Raw genomic sequence first — 27,997 nt, 5'->3', positions numbered from 1 at the left:
CAGGCTTCATAAGGGACTACAGTTTATTTGGACTTAGGGGAACCAACTTCCACAGAACTCAGCAGGACTGGTCACCACTGCTGATTTTTTTCCCTTTTGGGAAAGAAGAGAAAATTATTTTAGCAAGCGCTTTTCTCTGCTCTCTGACTTGGCTCCCTCTAGGAGTACATGATGTGCTATTTCAGTGGTCAGCATTCAGTAAGAAAAGAAATTAGGGATGTGTAATTTGTTAACTGAGTCAAAATAAGCGTTCTGCTAAAAGTGCACATCTTACATAGCTTAGAAAAATGCATTGTAACTTATTTTATATTTCTTATGTAATTATATTTCTATTTTATTTTACATCTCTTTCCATAGGCGTGGTTTAAATAGATGAGATCTATACAGACATGTTTACATTATATAACATATACAAAAGTTGTGTGTATTGATAAATATGTAGTGTATTGCAAGGAACTCCTTTTATAACGCCTAAAAAAGCCTAATATTTTGTTCATTCTTCGTCTCTCTGTATAAGTGTGTGTGTGTGTATACATACAGTGTATATGCATTCTAACCTTTCGTTTGGAATCACCAGAAACCGAAAAACAGCAAAAAACTAAACTCAGATACTGTTATTTATTTTTTTTTAGAACTACCTTTAGTGTTTTAGAACAGTTTTAGAGAACCAGAAAAATTAGTACAGATTTTCTCTATACTCCATACTCATTTTCTTCTGTTAACATCTTATACCATCATGGTACCTTCGTTACAATTAATGAACTAATAGTGATACATTATTAGAAACTAATGTCCATACTTTATTTGGATCCTCAGTTTTTACCTCATGTCCTTTTTCTGTTCCAGGACTGCATCCAGGATGCCAGGTTAGGAGTCATGTTTCCTTAGGTTCTTCTTAACTTTCCTTGTTTTTGATGACCTTGACAGTTTTGAGAAATACTGGTCAGATCTTTTATAGGAAGCCCCTCTTGGAATTTGATGTTTGTTTTATGATTGGTTTTCTCGGGGGTTTTGTGGAAGAAGACCACAGAGATGAGGTTCCATTTTCATCATATCATACTGAGGGCACATACTATCAACTACTTATTTTTTTTTTTAAAGTAACTTTCTCCTTTATTATGGAAAAAATGGAAAATACAGATTAAGAAAACAGAAGAAAATTAAAAGCAACACAATCTTACTTCACCTTCCATGAAGAAAACAACTTGTGACATTTTGGTGTATAACTTCCACATTATCTGTGTTGTATATTTCTAAAAGATAAAATAATATTGAATGTATTTTATAATTTAGCATATTTAGCATATTTTGAAATCATTTTAGCATATTCTGAAATCTTTAGATGGTAATGTAAATATTTACTAATGGATATGTGGATGAATGAACTATGTTTTAGTAATACACTTTAATTTTTTCATTATAAGTAATGCAATATTATTATTATCACAAGCTTGTTTGTAGTCAAGTCTTTATTGACATCTTTACTTCCTTAAGATTTGGGTGTATATCCTTGCTAAGAGGTGTGCACATATTTGAGGTCTTTGATACATATTGCCAAGCAGTCTGTAGTTTGCTTATTACCCATGTCATGTGGCAGTGCCTATTTCTGAGGATCCTAGCTAGTGCTGAGAGTTACCACTTCTACTGTTTAAAATTTTTATGTAGTTAGACCCATCATTCTCTCTACCTGTCTGATTTCTTGATGGTATTTCTCTAGTAATTTTTATAATTTTGTTTTACTTTTTAAACCTTTTAAAGTTGAGAAAGTGCATGAAACATAAGTGTATAGCTTAACGAATGATTTTAAAGCGAATGCCCATGGAGCCACTACCCAGAAATAAACATTGTTAGCAACTGTTCATATGCCTCTTCCCAGTCATAATCTTGAAGTTAACTACTATCTTAACTGCTAGAGCAATTGTTTTCTGGGTTTATTGTTACCTTGTAAGACCTAATTATTAAACACTATAGATTCAGATTGCCTTTGTACAGAGGGAACTCATACATTAGATGTTATTTTTTTCTTCTATAATTGTATTAAGATATATTTAAAGTACCATAAAATTTACCCATTTAAAGTGTGCAGTTCAGTGGTGTTTCATATATTCAGAGTTGTGCAACTGTTACCACAACCTAATTTAGAACATTTCAGTATCCCCAGAAAGAAACCCTGTAGGTATTATTAGTCATTCCCCATTACTCCTTCTTGTCCTCACTGCTCAGGCAATCACTAACCTACTTTCTATTTATGGATTTGCCTATTCTGTACATTTCACATAAATGGAATCATGTAGTATGTGAATGTATAATGGAGTCATGTAGTATGTGGTATTTTGTAACTGGCTTCTTTTACTTAGCAGATGCTTTCACGGTTCATCCACATTGCAGCATCTATCAATACTTCATTCCATTTTGTAGCCAAAAAATATTCCATTGTGTGAATATATATCATATTTTACTCATTCATTCATCAGCTAATGGACATTTATTTGAGTTGTTTCTACTTTTTAGCTATTATGAATAATTCTGCTAGGAACATTTGTGGACAAATTTGTGTGGGTATAGGTTTTCATTTCTCTTAGAGGTACAGTTGACCCTTGATCAATGCAGGACTTCGGGGCTCTGACCTGCTGTGCAGTTGAGAATCTGCATATGACTTTTGACTTTCCAAAAACTTAACAGCTAATACCCTATTGTTGACTGGAAACCCTAGCAGTAACATAAACCATTGGTTAACTCATATTTTGTACATTATGTGTATTATATACTGTATTCTTACATTAAAGTAAGCTATAGAAAAGAAAATGCTAAGATAATCATAAGGAAGAGGAAATACATTTACAGTTTTGTACTGTATCAAAAAAAATCCACATGTGAGTGGTCCCGTGCTTTCAAACCTATATTATTCAAGGGTCAACTGTATATCTGGGAGTGGAATTGCTGAGTGATGTGATAAATCTACGGTTAGCATTTCAAAAAATGGTCATACTGTTTTCCAAAGTGGCTGCACCATTTTACATTCCCTCTAGCAATGTATGAGGGTTCTAATTTCTTTATATCCCTGCCCACGCTTGCTGTTTGGCTTGGATTTGTGAATGATGTAGTTTTTATTTGATGGCTAACTATGTTGAACGTCTTTTACTATGTTTATTGGCCATTTGTATATCTTCTTTGGGAAGATCTCTTCACATCTTTTGCCCATTTTAAAATTGGGTTTCCTTTTATTGCTTTTGAGAGTTCTTTATATATTCTAAATACAAGTCTCTTGTCAGATATATTATTTGCAAGTATTTTCTCCTGTGGATTGTCTTTTCACTTTCTTGATAACATCCTTTGAAGCAAAAAAAGTCTTTAATTTTATGAAGTCCAAGTTACCTATTTTTTCTTTGGTTGCTTATGCTTTTGATTATTTAAGAAGCTATTCTCTAATCCAAGGTCCTCAAGATTTATACCTATGTTTTCTTCTAAGAGCTTTATCTCTTACATTAGGTCTTAGGTTCATTTTGAATTAATTTTTGCTGTATGATATGTAGAACTTCATTCATTTGCATCTGGGTATCCATTTGTCCCAGTACCAAAATTGTTTTGACATCCTTGTCAAAAATCAGTTGACTGTAAATGTGAGGATTTATTTCTGCACTTTCAATTCTGTTGTACTGATCTGTATGTCTGTCCTTATGCCAGTGCCATACCGTCTTGATGTAGCTTTGTAGTAAGTTTTGAAATTGGGAAGTTTGAGTCTTTCAGCTTTGTCTTTTTAAAGATTGGTTGGGCTATTCTGGGTCTCTTGCATTTCCATAGAAATTTTAGGATCAGTTTGTCATTTTCTACAAAGAAACCAGGTGGGATTTTGATTGGGGTTGCATGCAGTCTGTAGATCAATTTAGGGGAATATTGCAATCTTAATCCGTGTTGGGTTCTGATTCCTGAACATAGGATGTCTCCCCCCCCCCCTTTTTTTTAGGTCTTCTTCAATTTCTTTCAGTGTACTACTCGTGTTTTGTATTTTTGTGGTTTTCAGTGTACTAGTCATATAGTACTTCTGTTAAATTTACTCCTAGGTGTTTTATTCTTTTGTCTATACTTTTGTTGGATTATTTTCTTAATTTTATTTTCAGGTGGTTAATTACTAGTATACAGAGGTACAGTTGATTTTATATATTGATCTTGTATCCTGACCCATAGCTGAACTTGTTAATTTAGTTCAACTAGTTTTTTAGTGGGTTCCTTAGGATTTTTTGTATATAGGGTCATGTCACCTGAAAATGGAGATCATCGTACGTCTTTCTTTCCAATCTGAATGACTTTTATTTTTTTCTTGACTAATTGCTCCAGCTAGAATCTCTAGTACAATGTTGAATAGAAATGGTAAGAGCAGATATTCTTGTTTTGCTCCTCATCTTATGGGGAAGCATTCAGTCATTCTCCATTTAGCATAAATGCTAGCTGTGTGTTTTTTAAAGATAAAGGTGTTCTTTAGACTTTTATTCACTTAACATTAATTTTTTTTAACGTTTTTTATTTATTTTTGAGACAGAGAGAGACAGAGCATGAACGGGGGGAGGGTCAGAGAGAGGGAGACACAGAATCTGAAATAGGCTCCAGGCTCTGAGCTGTCAGCACAGAGCCCGATGCGGGGTTTGAACTCACGGACCGCGAGATTATGACCTGAGCCGAAGTCGGCCGCTTAACCGACTGAGCCACCCAGGCGCCCCACTTTCTTCCCTTTTATATTTTCTTTGCTTATTTGCAGGCCTGGTAAGTTTTGATTAGATGCTGGACATTTTGAATTTTATATTTTAGATGTTAGATTTTGTTGTATTTTTAAAAAATATTGCTCTTTTTTGTGACACACTTAAGCTTCCTGGGATTCTTCCAAGGTTTTTTATTTATTTATTTATTTATTTATTTATTTATTTATTTATTTACTGGGTGGTCTTAGGAAAATATTTCTTTTTTTTATAATTTAAATTTTCAGTTAGTTAACATATAGTACAATATTGGTTTGGTTTCAGGAGTAGAATTCAGGGATTCATCACTTACATACAACACCCAGTGCTCATCACAAGTGCCCTCCTTAATACCCATCACCCATCTAGCTCATCTCCCACCCACCTCCCTCCATCAACCCTGTTTGTTCTCTGTCGTTAAGAGTCTCTTGTGGTTTGTTTCCCTCTCTTTTCTTTTTCCCCCCATTTTCCCATAGGTTCATCTGGCCCCATTACTGAGGCAATATTTGATATTCTGTGAATTAGGAGATCTTTTCACTATGGTTCCTTGGAACCCACAGTATTTCCAACCTTATTCTTTTCCTGCAGTTCTTTCCCTGGACTTGCAGTAATTTTCTCACATGTACACACAGATCTCCAGTGCTCTCTTTCTGTGTAGCTTCCTTTCCCATAGTATTTCCCTCCTTAAATTCTAGCCATTTTGACCTTCCCAAACTGAACTCTGCAACTTGGTGAGATTCCTAAGCTGTCTTTGGCCTTTCTCTCCCCATGCCGCAGGCTGGAAACTTCCCAGGGAGATAGCAGCAGCAATCATAGGGCTCACCTTGTTTGTTTTTCTTTTTTCAGGGATCATTATGGTGTGCTGCCTGCTGTCTAGTGATTGAAAGCCATCCCTTAACATATTTTATTTGGTTTTCCAGTTTTTGTACGGCAGGAAGATAAATCTGGCATTTTTAATCCATTACGGCAAGGAGCAGAAATTCTCCAGTTTTGAAATTTATTGAAACTAAAGTTGGGATTAAATTAGCATGGCTTTTATTTTTTTTTATTTTCCCCCCTAATTGCTCAGATATCCACTCAGACTGGTGTTTTAGTAAAAGAGATACAGAAATTGTTAGTTAGGATGACTAGTATTTTACTTTTCACTTCCTCCTTTATTTTCATGTTGTTTCTCTTAGAGTCATAAAGGGCATGTGTATACAGCACACAACTTACCAAAAACCAAAAAAGCATGCCATATTGAAGTTCACCTGGTTTAACTCCTTTCAGTGAGGCAGATGGTCTAAGCATAATAATGGCCTTCTTATGAATAAACTCACTTCTATATATGGGGACATAGCAAAGGTGACAAAGCTTGTATATGACAAAGCTTAAAACTGTTTTTGAAACACCAATATATAGTTGTATAAGTCACAAAACATCTTCACAACTGCAATCACTTTCAAGAAATAACCATGCTTGATTTGTTACTCGATTTCGTATTCGACATGATGATTTCTCCTTTAGCATTGTACAGCAAGAAGACCCAAATGAAGAGCTTCCCAGAGACGAGGTCATCCTGAAGCTGAAAGGACAAGTGCAGCGTTTGCTGGGGAGCAACTCAGTGAAGCGTCATCTGGTGTCTCAGTTACAAACTGAGCTCAGAGACTGTCATAAGAAAATTGAAGATCTCCAACAAGCGGACAAAGATGAAAAAAGCATCAAGGTTGAGGTTTGTAGAGTTAAAAAGCCATTTTTAAAAGACTTTAATGAAAAAAATGCTTACAGTCTTCACATTTAAATCAAGCCTTTGTCTTTCAAGGTCTCATTTGATTTTATTTAGAAGTAAAGTGTAAAGAAGGGAATGCCACATAAAGAAATATATTTTCTGGTTCCTTTTGCAAAGCACCTCATAAATGAGATGTTAGTTAGGCAAAATTCCTTTACCACAAATCCAAGGAAGGAGTCTACGTAAAAAAGTATGTGCATTTCCTCAAGATTGGCTTGTATCAACAGTGTTCTAAAGCCTTAAAATTCTCCACAGCTAAATCCCTTAGCATTTTGTCTATGACATTTCTCTCGCCCATGTTCCTATAAGAAGAGTCTTTCTATATAAGGAAATTAATTATGTAGTGGTGGCGTTGTAAGTGAGAAAGGCACAGAAACAGGTTATGTCAGAATCATTGAATCTACTTTTATTTATATTTTTTATTTATTATTTAAAACATTTTTTTTAGTGTTTTATTTATTTTTGAGAGAGAGAAAGAGTGGGAGCGGGGGAAAGGGAGAGAGAGAGACACAGAATCGGAAGCAGACTCCAAGCTGTCATCACAGAGCCCGATGCAGGGCCCAAACCCACGAACTGTGAGATCATGACTGAACCAAAGTCCGTCACCCAAGTGGCTGAGCCACCCAGATACCCCCGAATCTACTTTTATATGCTTCAGTTGGCTTCCTTACTTCATAGATGAGGAAGATGAAGCTGGAGGAATGTGACTTCATAGATGAGGAAAATGAAGCTGGGGGAATGTGTGACATTTCTGAGGTTAGAGTCCATCTTTAGGCAAATTGAAACTAAAACACTTGACTAATAATAGTCAAGATTATTTCCCCAAGATCTTGCTATTACAGAAATTCTTACTCTTGCCCTCATTTAACAGCTTCCTTTTCTATTCTTCCATATTTCCAAATCCCAACCATCTATGCTCTCAATAGAAAAACAAAAAACAAAAACAAAAAACCTAGTAATGAAAGGGAAGGGGGGAAATGAATGTAGGTGGTGTATTCCTTTTCCTTCTGGAAGGAAATAATATTTTACTTCCTACTTTAGTACTGTTTTAGCTCCTGATTCTTTAAACTAGGAGTTGTGTTCACTAAAATAGTCCTATTAAGGTATGTAAGATGTTATATGGTACTAATTATTATGGAATTTTGATTGTATATATTTTCCAAAAAATAATAATGTGTTTTCACTGTTTAAATCCTGCCCAGTCGGGCAATATTCCTTCTTCCGAGTAACTGTATTTGACGAGCATAACGCTGATTTCATTGTTAACAACCAAATGAGAAAGAACCCCCAACCTCCAGCACATCGAACATCTTTATGTCAAGCTGTCTTGTTTACGCATTTTTTAAAAAGGATGAGAATAAATGTGCATGTTTCAATTTGTGTTAGATTAGAATCGATTGGTTCAAGTATTTTGGTGAGAGTAGCCTAGGATTTAGGAACGTGGTCTTGAGTCTTGAACTTTAGCTCAGGTATCCACGGTTCTTGCTCTGTTCTGTACTGAAATTACTGATGGCATTTGCCATAGAGGTACACTTCCACATATGTGACAGTTGATGGTGGCCATGCCTTATGTTTAACAAAATTTAATCTATACCTTTGCCTCTATAGATCAAAGGGAACGATCTCATTGTTGAATACTTTTTTTGTCCAGCTACTCTTGCCATAGTGATTTCTCAGCAGTCCATGTTTGGTTTTTCTTAAAAGTGTGACTTACCAGCCTGTGCTGCTTGTCTGTCCTGCTTGCACTTACTACATATGAATTTCTTGAGACTCTTGTCTGGATGATTCTCTGCATGTTTGCTCAATAAATATTTGTTGAATCAGTATACCTATTAATCCTTTTCTAGATGGAGGAAAGGGAGAGGAAGTAGTAATTTAACCAACAAGTGTTTTTATTTTTTTATTTTTTTTAATTAAAAAAAAAATTTTTTTTTTGCATTTATTTATTTTTGATAGAGAGAGGCAGAGCACAAGTGGGGAAGGGGCAGAGAGAGAAGGAGACACACAATCCGAAGCAGGCTCCAGGCTCCGAGCTGTCAGCCCAGAGCCCGATGCGGGGCTCGAACTCACAAACAGTGAGATCATGACCTGAGCCAAAGTCAGATGCTTAACCTACTGAGCCACCCAGGCACCCCATCCAACAAGTGTTTTTATATAAACACTCAAGTTCACAGTCATCTGATTAGCCCATGGACACCTTCAAACTTTGCCTCTTACTTGCTTCCCACATCTTTTCTAATGATCTTTCTAGTTAGTGTATAACATCAGAAAACAAGGTTGGGAGGTATATGGAGGAAGAGCAAATCATTCAGCTTAAGCTTTGGTTTTGTTTTGTTTTAAAGCTACTCTGTGCAAGGTCTTATGGGATTCAGTGGAAAGAAACAATGGCCATTCCTTGAAGGAATTTAGAATCTACAACAGCACTATCCAATAGAAATTTGATGGAGCCACATATATAATTTAAAATGTCCCAAGTATCCCATTAAAGTAAAAGTAATGGTGAAATTAATTTTAATAACATATTTTATTTAACCCAATAAATATCTTCTCAGTATGTAATCAATGTAAAATTATTAATGAGATGGCTTACATTTATAATAATAATAATAATTATTATTATTTTAAATTTACATCAAAGTTAGTTAGCATATAGTGCAATAATGATTTCAGGAGTAGAATCCACTGATTCGTCCCCTACATACAACACCCAGTGCTCATCCTAACAAGTGTCCTCCTTAATGTCCCTTACTTATTTAGCCCATCCCCAACCCACAACCCCTCCAGCAACCCTCAGTTTGTTCCCTATATTTAAGAGTCTCTTATGTTTTGTCCTCCTCCCTGTTTTTATCTTATTTTTGCTTCCCTTCCCTCATGTTAATCTGTTTTGTATCTTAAATTCCACATCTGAGTGAAGTCATATGATGTTTGTCTTTCTCTGACTGACTCACTTTACTTAGCATAATACACTCTAGTTCCATCCACATTGTTGCAAATGGCAAGATTTCATTCTTTTTGATTGCCTAGTAATATTCCTATACCACATCTTCTTTATCCATTCATTTATCAATAGACATTTGGGCTCTTTCCAAACCTTGGCTATTGTCAGTAGTGCTGCTACAAACATTGGGGTGCATGTACCCCTTTGAAACAGCACACCTGTATCCTTTGGATAAATTCTTAGTAGTGCAATTGCTGGGTGGTAGGGTAGTTCTATTTTTAATTTTTTGAGGAACCTCCATACTGTTTTACAGAGTGGCTGCACCAGTTTGCATTCCCACCAGCAGTGCAAAAGGGTTCCTCTTTCTCCACATCTTCGCCATCATTTGTCGTTGCCTGAGTTGTTAATGTTAGCCATTTTGACAGGTGTGAGGTGTTATCACATTGTGGTTTTGATTCGCATTTCCCTGATGATGAGTGATGTTGAGCATTTTTCATGTGTCTGTTAGCCATTTGGATGTCTTCTTTGGAGAAGTGTCTGTTCATGTCTTTTGCCCATTTCTTCGCTGGATTATTTGTTTTTTGTGTGTTAAGTTTGATAAATTCTTTATAGATTTTGGATACTAACCTTTTATCCGATATGTCATTTGCAAATATCTTCTCCCATTCTGTCGGTTGCCTTTTAGTTTTGCTGACTGTTTCCTTTGCCATACAGAAGCTTTTTATCTTGATGAGGTTCCAATAGCTCATTTTTGCTTTTGTTTCCCTTGCCTCTGGAGGCATGTTTAGTAAGAAGTTGCTGAGGCCGAGGTCAAAGAGCTTTTTGTTTGCTTTCTCCTTGAAGATTTTGATGGCTTCCTATCTTTTGTTTAGGTCTGTCATCCATTTTGAGTTTATTTTTATGTATGGTGTAAGAAAGTGGTCCCGGTTCATTCTTCTGCATGTTGCTGTCCAGTTTTCCCAGCACCATTTGCTGAAGAGACTGTCTTTATTCCATTGGATATTCTTTCTGCTTTGTCAAAAGATTAGTTGGCCATACATTTGTGAGTCCATTTCTCGGTTCTCTATTCGGTTCCATTGATCTATGTGTCTGTGTGTGTGCCAGTACCATACTGTCTTGATGACTACAACTTTGTAAAACATCTTGAAGTCCGGGACTGTGATGCCTTCTGCTTTAGTTTTCTTCTTCAGGATTCCTTTGGCTATTTGGAGTCTTTTGTGGTTCCATAAAAATTTTAGGATTGTTCGTTCTAGCTCTGTGAAGAATGCTGGTGTTATTTTGATAGGGATTGCATTAAATATGTAGATTGCTTTGGGTAGAATCGACATTTTAACAATGTTCTTCCAATCCATGAGCATGGAATGTTTTTCCATTTTTTTTGTGTCTTCTTCAATTTCTTTCATAAGCTTTCTATAATTTTCAGTGTATAGTTTTTTCACCTCTGTGGTTAGGTTTATTCCTAGGTATTTTATATGGGTTTTGGTGCAATTGTAAATAGGATCGATTCCTTGATTTCTCTTTCTGCTGCTTCATTATTGGTGTATAGAAATGCGAGATGGTTTGCCTTTTTTGTCTCTGTGCCAAGTCCTTGAAATCTGACATGTATTGTCCACTTACAACACTTTTCATTTTGGACAAGACACATTTCAAGTGCTCAATAGCCATGTGTGGTTAATGGCTACCATATGCAACAGTGCAGATCTATAAGGAGAGGGACATGCATAACTTTGTGTAATAAGGATGATATTGGTTGCAGAGTGTTTTGAGAAGGAATAATTAACCAGAGCTGGTTGTAGGGGAGATGATAAGGCAAACCTTAGTGAAGTCTTTAAGGAGGGAATATCTGATCTCTGTCCTGAAGGATAAATGCAAGAGGGAAGGTGGGAAGGAACATTTCAGCCTTGAGCAGAAGTATTTAAAGGTTGTAGCAAATAAGCTGGTGTAACTAGGGAATAGGGCATGTGAATAGAAGTCTATATTGTATAGGCTCAGTCTTTCTGGAATCTTTGAGGCCAAAAACACATAGATGTTACATCAATTTTTAGGATAATACCATAGCTAGCATTAAATCCTGAGGTTAATGAAATACTGTTGAATGTCTCTGCTTGCTATCAGCTTGTTAAGAGACAGAACATGTCCTTGGATATCTTTTTAAAGAGAACTGGGTCATTGAAATCCTCCCCTAAAGCCTTTCTAAATATTGAAAAGGCTAACAAAAATATTTACTATGTAATCTTACTTGGCATGTTTCTTTTATGAATATTTAAAAGTATTGATATATTTATTGCTCTATAACGTTGTAGTATCTTATGTTTGTTTGTATCCTTCTTATATAGAACAATTAAAAATTATTTCAGAGTCTGTTGTTTTTGCTTTCGTGTCATTTGACTATTCATAGCAGTGCTGCTTTATGATATTTCCAGGATAATATGTGATAAAGATTAGGAATTTGTCTATATGTAGCACTGTGCACTGATTGAGAGTGCGTTGAGTTGTATACTGTTCATTCTAGTTGAACAACTGGACCATTAATGTAGAATGTAGTAAAGTCCTTAGGAAAATTAGTCTTGCAGTCAGGGGCCACATCTACATTGATTTTTTTGTAAGCATAATGAATAAAACACAGAGGCCTTTCTGTATCTGTTACTCAAAAGAAATCATTACCTAACCACAAGTTGTGGTTAGAGCCATTCTTTGATTTCAAGGGACCCAAGGCAATGTTGAGTAGCCAACTCAGAAGGTTTCTACCTGGAATCTTTTTAGTTATAGAAATTAGGAAGATAATGTGAGAGTTGATGTATTACATGCCTTGTTTTCTTGAAGGTAATCTCTTTAGTATTCCAACTTCAGAAATTTTGTTATGACACCTATGTGGTCCTTTTCTTTTTAAAATTGTCCATAAGGATTTTGTGCTGACAGGTACAAGTACCTAGTCCCTGAGTGCCTGCAGTGTGATGATATGTCAAAGCTGAGTGTCATAGCTAGGCATGAAAATTGTTTTTCCATGTATCAGTATGATGTTACTTTCATTCATTTTATTTCATAGTAATAAAAACTTACCAGTGGGAAAGAATGGACAAATTAATATCACAAACTTTAAAAAGTGGAGGCCAAGTTAAAACAAAATGAAAATCACTCTAATGAGTCCATAGAATCCCTTAAAATCTCATTAGTATCCCCAAATCTGGAGAGAAGCTAACAGAGTAGGTATTTGTCGTTCTGTTCTGATTGGAGTAGAAGCAGTGGCTTCTGGGAAATTACGGCAAGTGAAAACGGGAAAGTCAACAATAGTCTCCCTGTAAAGGAAGTGAAGGCTATGAATTCAAAGACTGAGCCAGAGCCTTGGTGTTCTGTCACCTCACATGTGAATGAAATACAAATACCTCCCCAATGAGGAGAATGAATCTTGGTTTAGGATATTTTTTAAACATTGTGGAAGAGAGCTCAGACTTCAGGTAAACACATAAACCAACAAGTCAAATAAAGTAGATATTTAAAAAAAAATCTTTGTGGCCCCATCAATGAACAAAGAATTCATAAAGATTAGATAAGGAAGATACTTAGATGGTAAGAGGAAAATGCAAAGTTGTATAAACAGATCTGGGAGGATGAAAAACAAATGAACAGTGAAGGTATGTAAGAGGTTCTGCTATGAGAGCAATGCAAGAAATGCAAATGAAAGCAACTATTGGCTACCCTTTCCCCATCAAATACAATAATTATTTCAAGACATTCCCTGCCATTGGAGGTAAAGAGAGTTGGACACATTTGTTCAGACTACCTGACAATGTACATTTGCATGACCTTGTGGGAAACAATTTGCCAATAACTGTCATGAGTCTTAAAAATTGTACCTGTTGAATAAAATATAGATCTATGAGGTAATAGAGATTATATAATAGAGATTATATATAAACAAATAAATGCAGAAATAGAATAGATGCTAAACTTGGTGTAAGATAAAAAATAGAATATTTGCATTGCATAGTCTCAAAGTATCTCCTCATAAGATACTTATTCTAAATTACAAGTAGGAAATTGTAGCTTTACAGTGATAGTGCCTGCAGATGCTACCTTCATTTATTGATCATCACCAGTGATGAACCACGTTGATCTCCTGAGTCTCCTGAAGAGTGCACATAGCATTTCTGTGGCATTCATGTAAAAAATGGATGACCTGAATTTAATAATGAAGTGACATCAGAGAAGCCCAAATTGAAGGCCATCTTACACAATAACTAGTTGATACTCTTAAAAAGTGTCATAGATTTGAGAGACAAAGCCTGAAGAACTGTCCTTGGATTGAAGGAGACTCATGAGCCATGACAACTCAATGCAATGTGGAATTGTCGATGAGATCCTGAACTACAAAAAGGACGTTAGAGGAAAATGGGAAGATTTTGTATAGGGTCTGTAGATTAGGTAACAGTGCTACATCCTAGTTAACTTCCTGGTTTTGATAATTGTATGGTGGTTATATTTGGGGACGATGATAAAAGTTACATGGAAGTTATTTGTGATGTTTTCACAGTTTCTTTGTAAGTATGAAATTATTTTCAAAACCAGAAGTTAGAATTTCTTAAAAACCTGAAAAACTTTTGATTTCTTTTTAACATTTAGAGTAAAACAGATACCACGGAAAAACCAACTGATCAATTATGGCCTGGGTCTTCTACTTCTGATAGAATTGTGGAAGATGACATTCTGCGGCTTAAAAATGAAATTCATGTTTTACGACAACAAAATCAGGTGATGAAAAAGTTTCCTATATGTTGTGAGAATTCTTATGACCTCATTTTATTCAAAGGATATAACCGACTTTTCAAAAAAAAGTTGCAGAGGCAACATGAGTTTGTAGACAGGTTTATTAGTGGGTGAATAAGGATTCCAGTTATTTCCCTTTATTGGCCATAAGGTCATCGTTTTCTCAAAAGGTAGGTTAGTGGAACTCCAGGCTCCTGGGTCTGTAGGAGCTTGGCTGCTGGAGGTGTTCTTCTCTGGACCAAAAAAGTTAAACCTTGTTTATCTGGTTGTTAAGATTATTGAATCCTAAGACTTACTTTAAGAGATCGCTTAGGGAATACTTCTCTGGCTAAGTGTTTCTATTTCATGTAGTTCAAAATGAATACAAAATTCTTAACTCTTAACTCCTGTCATAAAGCTACTTGTCAAATAAGTGAATCTTACAAGCCATAAGGAGTCTTTGTAGAATTATGAAAACGATACATCAGTGCTACAGGGTAGAGATAAAGCATGGAAGATAATAAAAAAAAAAGATTGGACTAATCAGTGAATATGATGTTTATTTTCTCTAACTGCTTTATTCTTTTGTATCTAGGAACTTAAAGAAACGGAAGAAAAACTGAGAGATACAAATCAAGACTTATGTAATCAAATGAGACAAATGGTACAAGATTTTGACCATGATAAACAGGAAGCTGTGGATAGGTAAAGTCTATGCAGAGGTCTAATGCCTGACTCTGCCCTTCACGGCCCTGCTCTCCCACCCGCCAGAAAAGATTCAAGAAAAATTATGGTGTGAACCTTCCCTACTGAGATCTCACTGAAGATGAGTCTGTGGCTTCTCAAATTAGAATTTAGAACACATTTTCCATAGAAATGATGTTATGTAGTGGGCTGGGTTCTATAGCACCATCAAAACTGCAGTTCATTGAGATAGTATAGCTTAATGGTTTTCATAAACTAGTCTGGGAAACTAGTCTTTATAAGGAAGAAATCTGTGGGAGAGAGTATGTCTTCCAATTACCAAATCATAAACTTGGAAACAGAGTTTTGGAACATAACATACTTGTGAGTTGGGTACTGCTAGTATCTATTTCTAATATAGATAACTTGGAATTTTGGAACTCTACCCTATTATTTCAATTAATTTTTTATAAACAAGTCCTCAACAAAGACTATTATCTTCTTGAAGGACTGGGGCATTCTCATATCCAAGTTTCTCATTTTTCTCTGGAAACATTTAAAGAGAGAAAATTTTGCAGAATTTAAGATCATCCACTAGGAATTAATTATTACTTTTGGTTGGGGGGAACCAATCTGACCTGAATTATAATTTGCATTAGAGAGAGGGAGTGGGAAAGAAAGGAAACCAATTTATCCTGGTGTTTCTAATAATGCTGGGCATTTCTTTAGATTCTATTGTCTGCTTTCTGTTTCTAGGTGTGAGAGGACTTACCAGCAGCACCATGAAGCCATGAAAGCCCAAATACGTGAAAGCCTGTTAGCAAAGCATGCTTTGGAGAAGCAGCAGCTCTTTGAGGTTTATGAGGCAGCTCGCTTGCAACTTAGGTGAGAATGAGAGAGTTTAGCTACCCTTCAAGCTCTAGAGACAGCTTTCTCCTGTTCTGTAGCTTAGAGGAAAATTGTTTTGCAGCCCTTGTATTTTTTTTTTTTTTTCCTGGTGGTCATTTGGTTGCTGGTTTTGTGTATCCAAGGTCTGACTTAGATAACATGAATAAGGAGATGGCTGCTGTGCAAGAATGTTACCTGGAAGTGTGCAGAGAGAAGGATAATCTAGAATCAACTCTGAGGAAGACCATGGAAAAGGAGCAACAGGCTCAGGAGAAGAAGGTACAGTACAAGTTCATGTTGTGTTTGTTTCAGCTCTTTTCTCTGGCCTCACTATTGTCATGGAAACCAGTATACTTGTTCTCTTGTGAAACAGGGAAGGCCTATGGAGAAGTCTCTTTATTTTTGGCTATCACACTCTGATAGCTCACAAAATACAGTAAATATTGAGATGATTTTTAAAACCTCAGTAGAAAATGGCATACATATAGGAGAAAATGATTCTTCCTTATATTTATTCCAAGTGGCAAAACAGGGTTCTAAAAATAAACGAGAGTAGACCCAAACACTGTGAGTCTGAAACCCAGGGATTCTTGCTTTCCACTTTTGCTGGCTCCTTAGTTGAACCTACATAGTCCCGTGGGTGATGCACAGCATATTCCCTCAGAAACATTTTCCTCTGACCCATTTCTGTCTCAGTACCCAAGTGTCATTTTATTCTTCTGGGGAGAAGGGCAGGAATTTGAACTTGGGACTTAGCATAGGGAAGGTGGAGAGCTTTTCAGGGAAGCTCTCATTTTTTCGGGAAGCTGGAGGGGCTCCTATACTTTCCCCTCCTGGCTGAATCTTCCCAGTTGCTGTTGGTGAGTGTCCAGGAGTAAAATCACATGTAAACAGTCGCCCGTCTTTTCTTCCCTGTCCTGCCTGGAGCCTCATCCAGACACACGTCTGACTCTCCCTTCCACTTTGGACCAGCCTGCAGACCACAATTTGAAAGCCACCTGCGTCAAGATTAGAAAATATTTTTAAAAGCCTGAGTAAATGTTCTATACAGAGGTTTTCTGAACAAAGTTATATTAAAGCAGGCTCTTGCTACTACAGACTTTAAAAGAATAGAAAGAGCAGGTGAGGAATTCAGCTCTTTTAATGTTTGTATTTTTTTGAATAGATTAATATGGTGAAAAAACATGCCATGTATACATATCGTCTAATGGAAAAAGAACTTCTAAAGCAAGCTCTTTTACTTAGTGCTGACAGTATAAAAGTTAGAAGGGATCTTAAATAGAAATTAAGGACTTAGCTTTTCATAATGTATAAAAAAATTAAAATAGGGAGAAGATCTCTGCTGTGATTTTTTTTCTTTTTAAATACGTAAATTGACAAGAACAGAAGAGTAATTCTCTCAAAGAGGTCATTCTTTTCAGGAATATATTTTCTGGTACTTTTCAAAGAATCAGTTTGGCTATAAAATTAGATCTCATATAATCGGTCGCTTGGAATTAGCAGCTGCTGCTGACCAATACTGGCTCATGAATGCTTGTGCACCAAAGCAGGGAGGAAAGTTAAAACTGCTATTTGGCCCTTCCAAAAAATCTTACAGGTTAAATATTTTTCTTTAAAGATTTTAAGTTGTCATACAGTGAAATTGACTTTTTCATTTGGTGTTTGTTCTATACATTTTTAACATGTGATTTAACACATGTATAGAGTGATGTGGATACAGAAGAGTTTTATCACCCTATAAGACTGCCTTATGCTATCCCTTTGTAGTTAATACCCAGCCCCACTGGAAGGGCCAGTGTACTTAACGCATGAGAAGTGTAATTCCTTTCTTCTCTGGAATTGTTTAGTTTTTTTTATTTAGATTTATGTAAATCCATTACAAAATTTAGTAATTTTTATAAGCCAGTCATAACAGAACTTTAAACTTAAGATAATTTATTTAATCTTTTCATATCCTAGGAAATGTTTCACACTCACAATGGAAGAATCTTATTAAACTCAAGCAAGCTAGGGAACTTTCATGGAAGTTCTCTGCAGGCCATAAGGCATTTTCCCTGCAGTTGACTTTCCGGTCAGTTACTTAGTCTGGATACTGAATTTAAAAGATAGACAACAGCAGGAGTCCTACGGTGTATTTTCCTGTTCCATATGTGCTCTTTTCTGAAACAGTTGTTGAGTTAGACCATGGGTTAAGTAAGAGCTCAATGCCAAGTTTTAAAACTTTTATTAACACATGGAACTTTCCTCACATGTCAACCTGGCTTGTTCAGAGAGTGGGAGAAAAGTCATCCACACAGAACCCCTTGGACTCTGTAGTAATCATTGGAGGTCATGAATTTGCAGACAAGGCAAAGATGGACAATATTCGCATTCATAATGTCATTTCTGTATACGTTAGTCTCATCTGTACAATTGTAATACATGCTAAGTCAGTCCTTAGAAGTTAGAGGTTTTTTTTTGCTATCGGGGGCATGCAAATCAAGTGTAAATGTTTTAAAACTATTGAAAAATTTTCTTTAATGATAAAACTTTTAGAATTAGATATTTCTGTAGTATGTTCAAATGGCAGATCCCTGTGCTCAATAAATCTATTACTTCTGTAAAGAGAGGGTAGAAAGGTTTTCCTTGCTGTGGTAGACTGCAAAAATGGCCGCACATTCTTCCCATCACCGAATGCATGCCCCTTCGGAGTGTGACTTTCTAGCAGTTCTCAGTAAGAGGTCATCTGTTTCTCATCCCTTGGATCTGATTTTGGCCAAGGGGACATTAGTAAACATTAGGCAAAAAGAGTCTTAAAAATAATTTATGCATTGGGACTTACAAGCTTGATACTCTCAGGAACTCTGTGGCCACCACTGTGTGAATGATCTGGAATAACCTGCCGAGTGATGACACATGTGACCACGTCATCTTTCTAGCAGACGTCAAGCTAACTCCCAGACGTGTGAGTGAGGCCATCTTAGACCATGTGCTTCAACTGCTTGCAGAGATCAGCTAAATTGACTCAGATCAGAATCACCCCCCAGATGACCAGGGAATCCTGAGAAATAATAGATGTTTGCTGTTTTAGTTTAGTTTTGTTGTTATGGTCAAGTTTTGGCTGGCTTATTATGTAGCAAAGCAATTGATATATGCACAAACATACAAACACACAGAAAATTGGTAGCAGTTTTCTGTTCTGGGTCAAAAGGAAAGTAGATACATATGGAAACAACTCCTGAAGCATAGATATACACAGGTAAGACAATGTGAGGATTCCTTTTAAAGTCAACAAAAAATAACTGTGATATGTGACATGACACTGGACAACTTTCTCAGCCACGTGATAGTTCGATTGTTTTAGTACAACTACAGTTTCTATGACCTGATTGTGAAGAAATGGGTCCCTTAGTTACTGGAGATTTTCTGAAATCATATAGCACTGAACAAAAATAGATAGCATCTTTTTGGTATATGCCATTGGTGGAGAGGAATCAGATGGGAATTAAGACCAAAATAAGCCAGGTCAGGTGTGAACCAGGAAAGAAACCAGACAACCAGGTAGCATGAATCAGAAATAATGGTAAAGAGACACAGAGCAAAAGCTCTTTTGCTGCGTGGCAATAGGTATGTGAAGTGTATACTTCTCTGGCATTATATTTTATGAGCTTCAGTGGGACCACCAGAAAGCCGTTTCAAAAATTTTCACACTGGGGGCACCTGAGTGGTTCAGTCGGTGAAGCATCTCACTCTTGGTTTTGGCTCAAGTCATGGTCTCATTGTTGGTGAGTTCGAGCCCCGTGCTGGGCTGCGCACTGAGTACAGAGCCTGCTTGGGATTCTCTCTGTCTCTGCTCCTCCCCCACTCACCTCTCTCAAAATAAATAAATAAACTTAAAATAAAAATTTTCACACAAAAACCCTTATAGGTGATTTTGATCCCTGAGTAGAGTTTTGTTAGAGTTTTCAGATCAACTGGATTCCTAAAATAAACAGAGAATAGTATATGAATAGTTCAAATTATTAAATTTGTATCTGATAGTTGACAGTTACTATTTCATAATGCTTTAGCTAGTTTTGAGAAAAACAATTGTCTTTGGTAATGAAAAAAATATGCCAGTCTGAATTTATTACAGGATGCATACTTTTAAGATAGAGCAATAATTTTTGTTTTATATCAGAATATATGTATTTCAGAAACGTACTTTTTTTTTTTTTTTCCTGGCCTGTGATACCTAATGAGTCCCATGGTGGGTGGGGTGTAAACATAAATGTCAGTTAAACTCGTTAAAAAGTTGTTCTTCATATATTGAAAAAAAAAAAAAAGTTGTTCTTCTAGTAACATATTGATTGTGTTAGACGCTTTTTCTTTTAATATAGCCACCTGTAAATTTTTTATCCAAATATTTGAGATCCAAGCAGGTCTGTACAAGACAGTCTATTAAGCTGATTGAGTTAGCATGTAGGAAGATCATTTGTCTCTGTTGCTGCCAGTACCTGCCTATGACCAATATTTTATAAATTTGCCTTGGAGAATATTAGTATAATACAGAGATATTTACTTGAATTTTGTTTAAAGAGACAGCTATTGGAGGAAAGAGAAGAATATGTAAACAGACTGCAGGTGGAACTTGAAGAAAAGTACCAAGACACCCTTATGATGGAGAAGAGCAAGTGGCTGAAAGAACAAGAAACTGATATTAAACAGCAGGTTGACAATGAAGTGATGTTAGCCAAATCACACTGGGATGAGGAACAGACAGAGGTGTGGGTTAAAATTTCTTTTCAGTCACCATGTTTGGAAACTGTAGTATTAACTATAGGGAGACCGTTCTTCCTGAACAGACATAATTTTTCATTGCCAAGCACCTACGTGATCATTCATTTCACTTCTTGGGAGTGGGCTTTGGGCAGCTTACACTAGTTTTATTTCTTAAAACTTCTCCCCTCTCTTGTCCCTTCAGTGCAATTCAGGATATAATGGTTTTTGGAGGGGTACTTTTTGATTCCTCAAAATGAAACCCTCCTCTAATTTCATATTGTGGAATGAGTCAGATGACTCTAGACCAGTCTATAATAACAAATAGATAACCCATCCTGTGGATTAGAAGGAAGAAGTAATGACTGGGCAGGCTCAAAAGCACAAAAAATTACCTTTTACCTAAGTAGCAAATGAAATTACTAATAGTTTTCTAGAAAATTAAGAACCAGATTATGATCTTGAAAACTTAGCTGGAAGGGAAATCAATTTTCAAGCTTATCGAAACTAGATTCTTTGGTCTGCAAGATTGCTATTACCTGGGGGTGGTGGCTACCTAACGGTGGATAGTAGACCACTGTCCTGTCTTTCAGCATCCCTCTTCTTCATCTCCCACCCCCACCCTCTGCAGCAGTTCATTAATCTAGTGCTTGCACCTGAAATTCTTTTACTAATCATTTTTTAATACAGAAATGTGTATTCTGGAATATATACATTTATGCCTGTAAAATCTGGCTAGCACAAAACAAATTGTTTTATATTTGAATCTGCTAACCATTTATTTACCAGGAAGATGAGATAGAGAAGTAATGTTTTTGTGAGACTCTCAGGAAACCATAAACTGCTACACAAGATTGCCATTTCAAATGCAGCAACATAGCCTGGGACTGTGGTAGCCAGGGAAGCAGTCTGAGAACTCTGGATACCCAGGAGGTGGGAACCAGGAACAGAGAAAAGCAACTTTTGCTGTTTCACAGTTTTGCCTCAGACTGACTGTGTTTTGATCCATCCCACTATCCTGTTGAAAACAGAAAGTTGTCATTAAGACATCCTTCTAATGATGCCCCTCCTTCAATGCACAGTAGACTCAGTAGAATTTAATACCCTAACAAACAAGAGTCTAATGTGTTCAAGTAAGTAAAACTATTTTTAGATCGTGCAGTTTTAGGTTCATTATTTAGACTTAACCCAGTGCCTGCTTTGTGGAAAGCCTGGTGTTGATGGAAAAATACATATTAATAGTATAAATTTTCCTCTTAAAAAAAAAAAAAATCATGCCACCTTTGTAGTGGCAATGTCAAAGCTTCCAGAAGGTTGCATCTTGAGAGCAAGAAAGCCTGACCTATTGCGGTATACTTCTATCTCCCATGTGATTTATGCCACGTACATTAGGGTCCAACAGTAACTTTCAGGATTTACTTGAATATATTTTCATTGACTAAGCTTCTAACTCTCATGTAATTACTACAACAATGTCTAGATGGTTTTCAAACACAGCTGTGGTTGCTCTTTTGGCTAGCTATTAATTCTGGGTTTTGCTTATTTGAGTGTTTTTTCTTTTCATACAATTTTTCTTCTGAAAACAGATCAAACAAGAACTTATTCAACAGCTCGAAAAAGAGTGGCAGTCTAAGCTGGATCAAACTATAAAGGCAATGAAAAAGAAGACCTCAGATGGTTGCAGCCAGACTGACCAAGTAACCACCAGTGATGTTATTTCCAAGAACGAGATGGCAGTCATGATAGAAGAACAGAAGCGAAAGATCCAGCAAGATTTAGAGCAAGAGAAAGAAACAGCTGTCAGTGGGGACCTGAAGAAACTCGAGGTGGAATTAGAACTCAAATATTGTGAAAATATAGCCAAACAGGTAACAGGTTTATTATAGTACAATTATTGGAACTGCCTATTAATGAAAACCTGTAAAATGCTACCATTGAACTTGTTCATAACTTTATACTTTGAAAATTTTGTGCATTCTAGGGTAGAACCTCTTGGGTTGTTACAAAAAGTTTCTTCCACTGTATTTCTGTCACAAAGCTGTTACCCCTCAGTTTTTCCATGTATTCTTTACGTTTACAGAGTGTTTGCTCCTCTGAGTTTGGTCTAAGCGTTAGGGTGCTTGAGGTTAAAGGTGGCGGTTTTATAACTGGATGAAGCACATCTTAATTAAGAATCTTTCATACCTAACTTTATAGAAGGTACTCCACTGAAGTAGTTATACATAAGCAAACTTAAAGCAAGTGAGATATTAGACAGTATTTGCACTGCAACTCACAGAGCTGAATCTGCAGGCACTCCCCTCACATGGGACTTTGTCTGTAAATCCCATACGCTGCCAGAAAGCGGGGCCATTGCCTCCCCTTAGAAGCACTCAGAAAGCTAGCTTGCTTTTAACTGGGGCATGTTGTTTGGTTTCCAAGAAATGTCAGCCTGAGTGAGCTGTGTTAATGAAATAGCTCTGTGTTAATGCAATAAAGAGTTTTTGTTGGTTTTATCTACATTATTATAGTGATTCTCAAAACTTTTTTGCTTCAGGATGCCTTTAACACTTTTAAAAATTCAAGACTCTGAAGAGTTTTTCTCTGTGTGGGTTATATCTATTTACTGTATTGGAAAATATAAATCTAAGGAACTTTTAAAAAAACAAGAATACTGGAGCACCTGGGTGGCTCATTGGGTTAAGCGTTTGGCTCAGGTCATGATCTCAAGGTTCATGAGTCTGAGCCCAGTGTCGGCTGTGCGCTGGCCATGCAGAGCCTGCTTGGGATTCTGTTTCTCCCTCTCACTCTGTACTCACCCACTCTCTCTCTTTTTTCTCTCTTTTTCTCAAAATAAATAAATAAACTTTAAAAAATTAGGAAAATAAAATCTGTAAAAAAAAAAACACCAAGGATACTAAACTTGCCATTGGCTGTCAGAGCAGTGATAAATCACATAGCATGACACCATTGTATTAGTTACACATGCAGGACTGGGCGTGAAAAAAATAAAGTGTGAATATTACTTTGAAAATAGTTTTGATCTCACAGACCACCTGACAGGGTGTTTTGTCCCATAGAGGTCCCTGGACCTTAATATTCCTTATTTTGTATTTACAAACGAAATGCTTATTATGCAGTCTTAAAATAATACCTGAAGTAAAGTTTTAAAAAAATGTATTCAGCTTTTGATAAATGCTTGGAATTCTGCCTATTTGTTAAGTTTTTCTACATGATTTAAAAAAAAATTTTTTTAACGTTTACTTATTATTGAGAGAGAGAGAAAGAGCATGAGCATGAGAGGGGCAGAGAGAGGGAGACACAGAATCCAAAGCAGGCTCCAGGCTCCGAGCTGTCAACAGAGCCCGATGCGAGGCTTGAACTCGCAAACTGTGAGATCATGACCTGAGCTGAAGTCGGATGCTCAACCGACTGAGCCACCCAGGCCCCCATAAGTTGTTCTACACGATTTTAGAGAGAATCCTTATAGTATGGAAACATAGCCAAATCTGTGTAATTGTATCAAAGGCATCTTCAGTCAGTTAAATCATTTCCTGAAATGTTTAAGGTTTGAACAGAGTTAAGAAAATGTTCTGTGGACAAAGACACATGTTTAAGGGTGCTGTTCTGGTATATATACAATTACAGATGTTGTGAAGAAAAATAACATCATGTAGTAAGAAAGGAAATATTATTAATAACCTTTGGAGGAATATAAATTTCTATAGGGGCTTTATCTTTTCCCCATATTTGTAACTCCCTAGGTTTTACCTGTAAATGTATTTAGCATTTTACAAAAAAATTCAGCCCCTTATGTCAACTCTAGTTTTGTATGTTTATATGGATATAGGTACGTGTGTATTTATATTTCAATACAAGGAAATAAGGAAAGGTTATTTAATAAGTGACCTTGTGGTAACCTGTGACAGATTTACCAACAGATCACCCTCATAATTCATCAAGTCTTATATGTTTGCCTGAATTGCTGTATCACCCTCATTCTTTAGTTGCAAACTCATTACAGACAGCAGGAAAAGTTGCTTGGTACAAGGCTCTAAGCTATATTGGTGCATGCTTGTGTGGGTTCATGTGTTTATATGTACGGCATGAGGACTGTGGATATGGTGGGTGTACTGATTGGGCAGCCCTGACCCCAAGCAGCCTCTCTGCATGTCTTCTCCTTTTTCTTAAGATAAACAGGAATTTCTTGGAAATGGCAATTGGTACTTTGTATGAAGCTTTCCAGTAATGGTATTGGCTATCAAACATTTATAGATTCCTACTTTTTGTGCTGGCATTTGCATGGGACAGTATGGGAAGTTTAGAACAGAAGGATTAGAATCTACTGTTTGGGATCAGGGGGGCTGCTTGAGGTCAGTGTAACGTAGTGCGATATGATGTAAAATACACATGAAACCATAGTTGCTAATTGCGAATGGGATCTTTCTGAAATTTTATACCTCACTTTACTGCCTACTCTTGCAATATCCAATTGCAGGTAGAAACAGCTGTGCAAAATGCTCGTCATCGATGGCTGGAAGAACTACCTGACCTTGCAGAGTATAAAGCACGTGTAAGAGCAGAACAGAAGAAGTGGGAAGAGCAACAAGAGATCACTGTGGCAAGACGGGTAAGTGCTCTCCTGGAAAAAAGCTTGAGGAGGGCCTCTCTCCTGATGTCTCATCTTAGTCCCGAGAATCAGTATCTCCTCACAGTGTTGTGGAAGGATTAAATGCAATAATGCATGGTAAGCATTAGCTCAGAGCCTGACTGATGGCATCTGTTCTCATCATCAGGATGCTGAGGGAGAAAGAATGTATTTTAGGGTCTTGAAACTCTCATAATCAGGAAGGTAACCTTAACTATGAAACTAAATCCTGTTCTGTCTTGCCCTATCTTTAGGGGAAATTGAGAACAGGTGTTTATCTGTTTATTAATAGCTACATGGTATCCTTTTGCATGCTGGAAGTTTGTTTTCCCTGCTTTGTCAGTAGTCTTATAATCTCCTTGGAAAATAGCCAACTCTCCTTACCAGAGAGGTCATGTTGTTTGACCAGAAACATAAGATATTATAATCATTTGCATTCTTTATTAGTGTAAACCAGTTCTAATCAAAATGCCAATAAACTGAACATGGTTTGAAATTTGACCCTAATTCTAAAATTTACTTGGAAAGGACTAGGAATTTTTTAACTGTTCTGGAAAAGAAATAGTCGTCCAACTCTAACACATAATAGAGTATGTTGGAAAGCGACAATTCAGTGTTGAGTCACAAAAATAGAATTTTTCATTTTGTATTACACAGACTTCAGAGATAGGCCCAATTATGAATAGAAATGTAATTGTTTCAAAACAAAGGAATAAGGAATTATTCCATAATAAATGGTCTTAGGATAGCCAGATAGCACTTTGGAAAAATTAAGGTTACCTGTGCTTGCATCATAATAAAGTCTAAGTTGATGAAGAAGTTGAACATTTTTACATGAAAGTATAGAAGAAAGAAATTGAATACCAACATCACTCAGTTTGGGGACAATAGTTGTAGTAGCAAAGATGTATGAATAGGATATAAGAGATATAGTTAAAACATTTTTGCTTTTGTAATAAAAAAAAGTGAGAGGATAATAAAAAAAAAGGAAAATAAATGAATTAAACATAAGAAACATTACTACTAATATGTGGTAAGAAAAACAATACAAATTTATAAGAAAACAAGGAGCTGTAGATAAGTACACCAACAATGTCCAAATATGACAAATATGTACAAATATGAGAAGTCCAAATAGCAAACTTAAACTGCTATTTTATGTCATATGTATGTCTTCTTAATTATAATACAAAAAAAGATAATAGATTGCAGTGTTAAGTGTATACTATTCTCCCAACATGACAACTATTTTCAAAATAGTATAGGTGACAGACATTGTAAATGACTCATATGTTGTATTCATAATCTTATTCCACAGAATACTTAAATAATTCAGCATAAATAAATGTATTGTAACAGTTTTCTTAAGTTATGTGGTAGTACACAGGTGTTCACTGCATTATTTTCTATACTTTTTAAGTATGCTGAAATAGTTTAAAAGGAAATTTAAGAGGGAGAGAGAGGAAATAATATGATGTACATGTGACTCAGCACTGAAGTCAAGAAGAATAATAAAGTTGGTTAGTATATAGAAAATAGGCAAGAGATTTTAAGTTTTTATTTTGTTTTTTATGTTTTTGAGAGACAGAGTATGTGAGCATGTCAGGAGGGGCAGAAAGAGAGGGAAAGAGAGAATCTTAAGCAGGCTCCACTCTCAGTGCAGAACCTGACACGAGGTTCTATCTCACAACCTTGAGATCATGACTAGAGCCAAAATCAAGAGTTGGACATTCAACCAGCTGAGCCGCCCAGGGACCCCAAGAGATCTTTCCTTAAGAACATAGAAGACCTGAATGTATGTGAATGAAGAAATACAGGAATGAGAAGACAGTGTGTTGCTTCTCAAACTTTATCAGGCATGAGATTCACCTGGAGGGTTTGTTAAAGCAGATTCCTGGGATTTATTCCCAGAGATTCTGATTTGGTGGGTCTGGAGTAAATCCTGAGAAATTTGCATTTCTAACAAGTTCCTAGGGGATGTGACAGTGCTGGTTTTTAGACCACACTTGGGTGTGAGTAGCACTATTCTAGATAATTATTCAGCCACAGAACATAATGTTAACATGTTGTGAATCCTTGGTCCAAACCAAAGAAGGTGACCTAGGGCCAGTTTCAGTGCATTGGTGGGAGGGTTCTTGGGAGATTAGAGTGATCCATCAAGCTCCGTGAAAATTTAAAGCCGGTTATCCAGAGTCCAGAAGTTGTCAATTGGTTCAGTGGTTCTTAAACTTTGCTGCATATTAGAAAAACTTGAGGATCTTTTAAAAATTACTGTTGCTTGGGGTGCCTGGGTGGCTCAGTCAGTTAAGGGTCTGACTTCGGCTCAGGTCATAGTCTCAAGGTTCGTGGGTTTGAGCCCTGTATCGGGCTCCAAGCTGACAGCTCAGAGCCTGGAGCCTGCTTCCCATTCTGTGTCTCCCTCTCTCTCTGCCCCTCCCCCACTCATGCTATCTCTCTCTCTCTCTCTCTCTCTCTCTCTCTCATAAATAAATAAACTTAAAAAAAATTACTGTTGCTTGACTCCTAGCCCCCAGGCTTTATGTTTTAATTGGTGCAGGATATGGCCTGGGTATTAGGATTTTTTTTTTTTTTTAATTTTTTTTTTAAACGTTTTTATTTATTTTTGAGACAGAGAGAGGCAGAGCATGAACAGGGGAGGGTCAGAGAGAGGGAGACACAGAATCTGAAACAGGCTCCAGGCTCTGAGCTGTCAGCACAGAGCCCGACACGGGGCTCGAACTCATGGACCGTGAGATCATGACCTGAGCCGAAGTCGGATACTCAACCGACCAAGCCACCCAGGCGCCCCTGGGTATTAGGATTTTTAAAAGCTTCTCAGGTGATTCTACTGGGCAGCAACTATCAGGAGCCCCTGAGTTGAT

The 27,997-nt window shown here is 36.6% G+C and overlaps 1 protein-coding gene across 6 annotated transcripts in view; it reads left to right on the top strand.

Moving 5' to 3' along the window:
* The window catches only part of CEP152 (centrosomal protein 152), an 87,227-nt gene that overhangs the window by 33,840 nt on the left and 25,390 nt on the right, over nt 1–27,997 (top strand). For 4 of the 6 annotated variants that reach the window (XM_049613601.1, XM_049613602.1, XM_049613599.1 and 1 more), the window contains exons 13-20: nt 6,237–6,441; nt 14,057–14,185; nt 14,775–14,884; nt 15,620–15,748; nt 15,895–16,030; nt 20,309–20,494; nt 22,075–22,356; nt 24,966–25,097. In XM_049613601.1, coding sequence (XP_049469558.1) covers nt 6,237–6,441; nt 14,057–14,185; nt 14,775–14,884; nt 15,620–15,748; nt 15,895–16,030; nt 20,309–20,494; nt 22,075–22,356; nt 24,966–25,097 — 1,309 coding nt within the window. The remainder of the gene's footprint in view (nt 1–6,236; nt 6,442–14,056; nt 14,186–14,774; nt 14,885–15,619; nt 15,749–15,894; nt 16,031–20,308; nt 20,495–22,074; nt 22,357–24,965; nt 25,098–27,997) is intronic. The other 2 variants (XM_049613604.1, XM_049613603.1) reach the window with 1 other exon arrangement.

The sequence above is a fragment of the Panthera uncia genome, assembly GCF_023721935.1.
Source record: "Panthera uncia isolate 11264 chromosome B3 unlocalized genomic scaffold, Puncia_PCG_1.0 HiC_scaffold_1, whole genome shotgun sequence".
Classification (NCBI taxonomy): Eukaryota; Metazoa; Chordata; class Mammalia; order Carnivora; family Felidae; genus Panthera; species Panthera uncia.
Note: the sequence above shows the minus strand (reverse complement) of the source record. Positions and strands in the feature narration are given on the sequence as shown.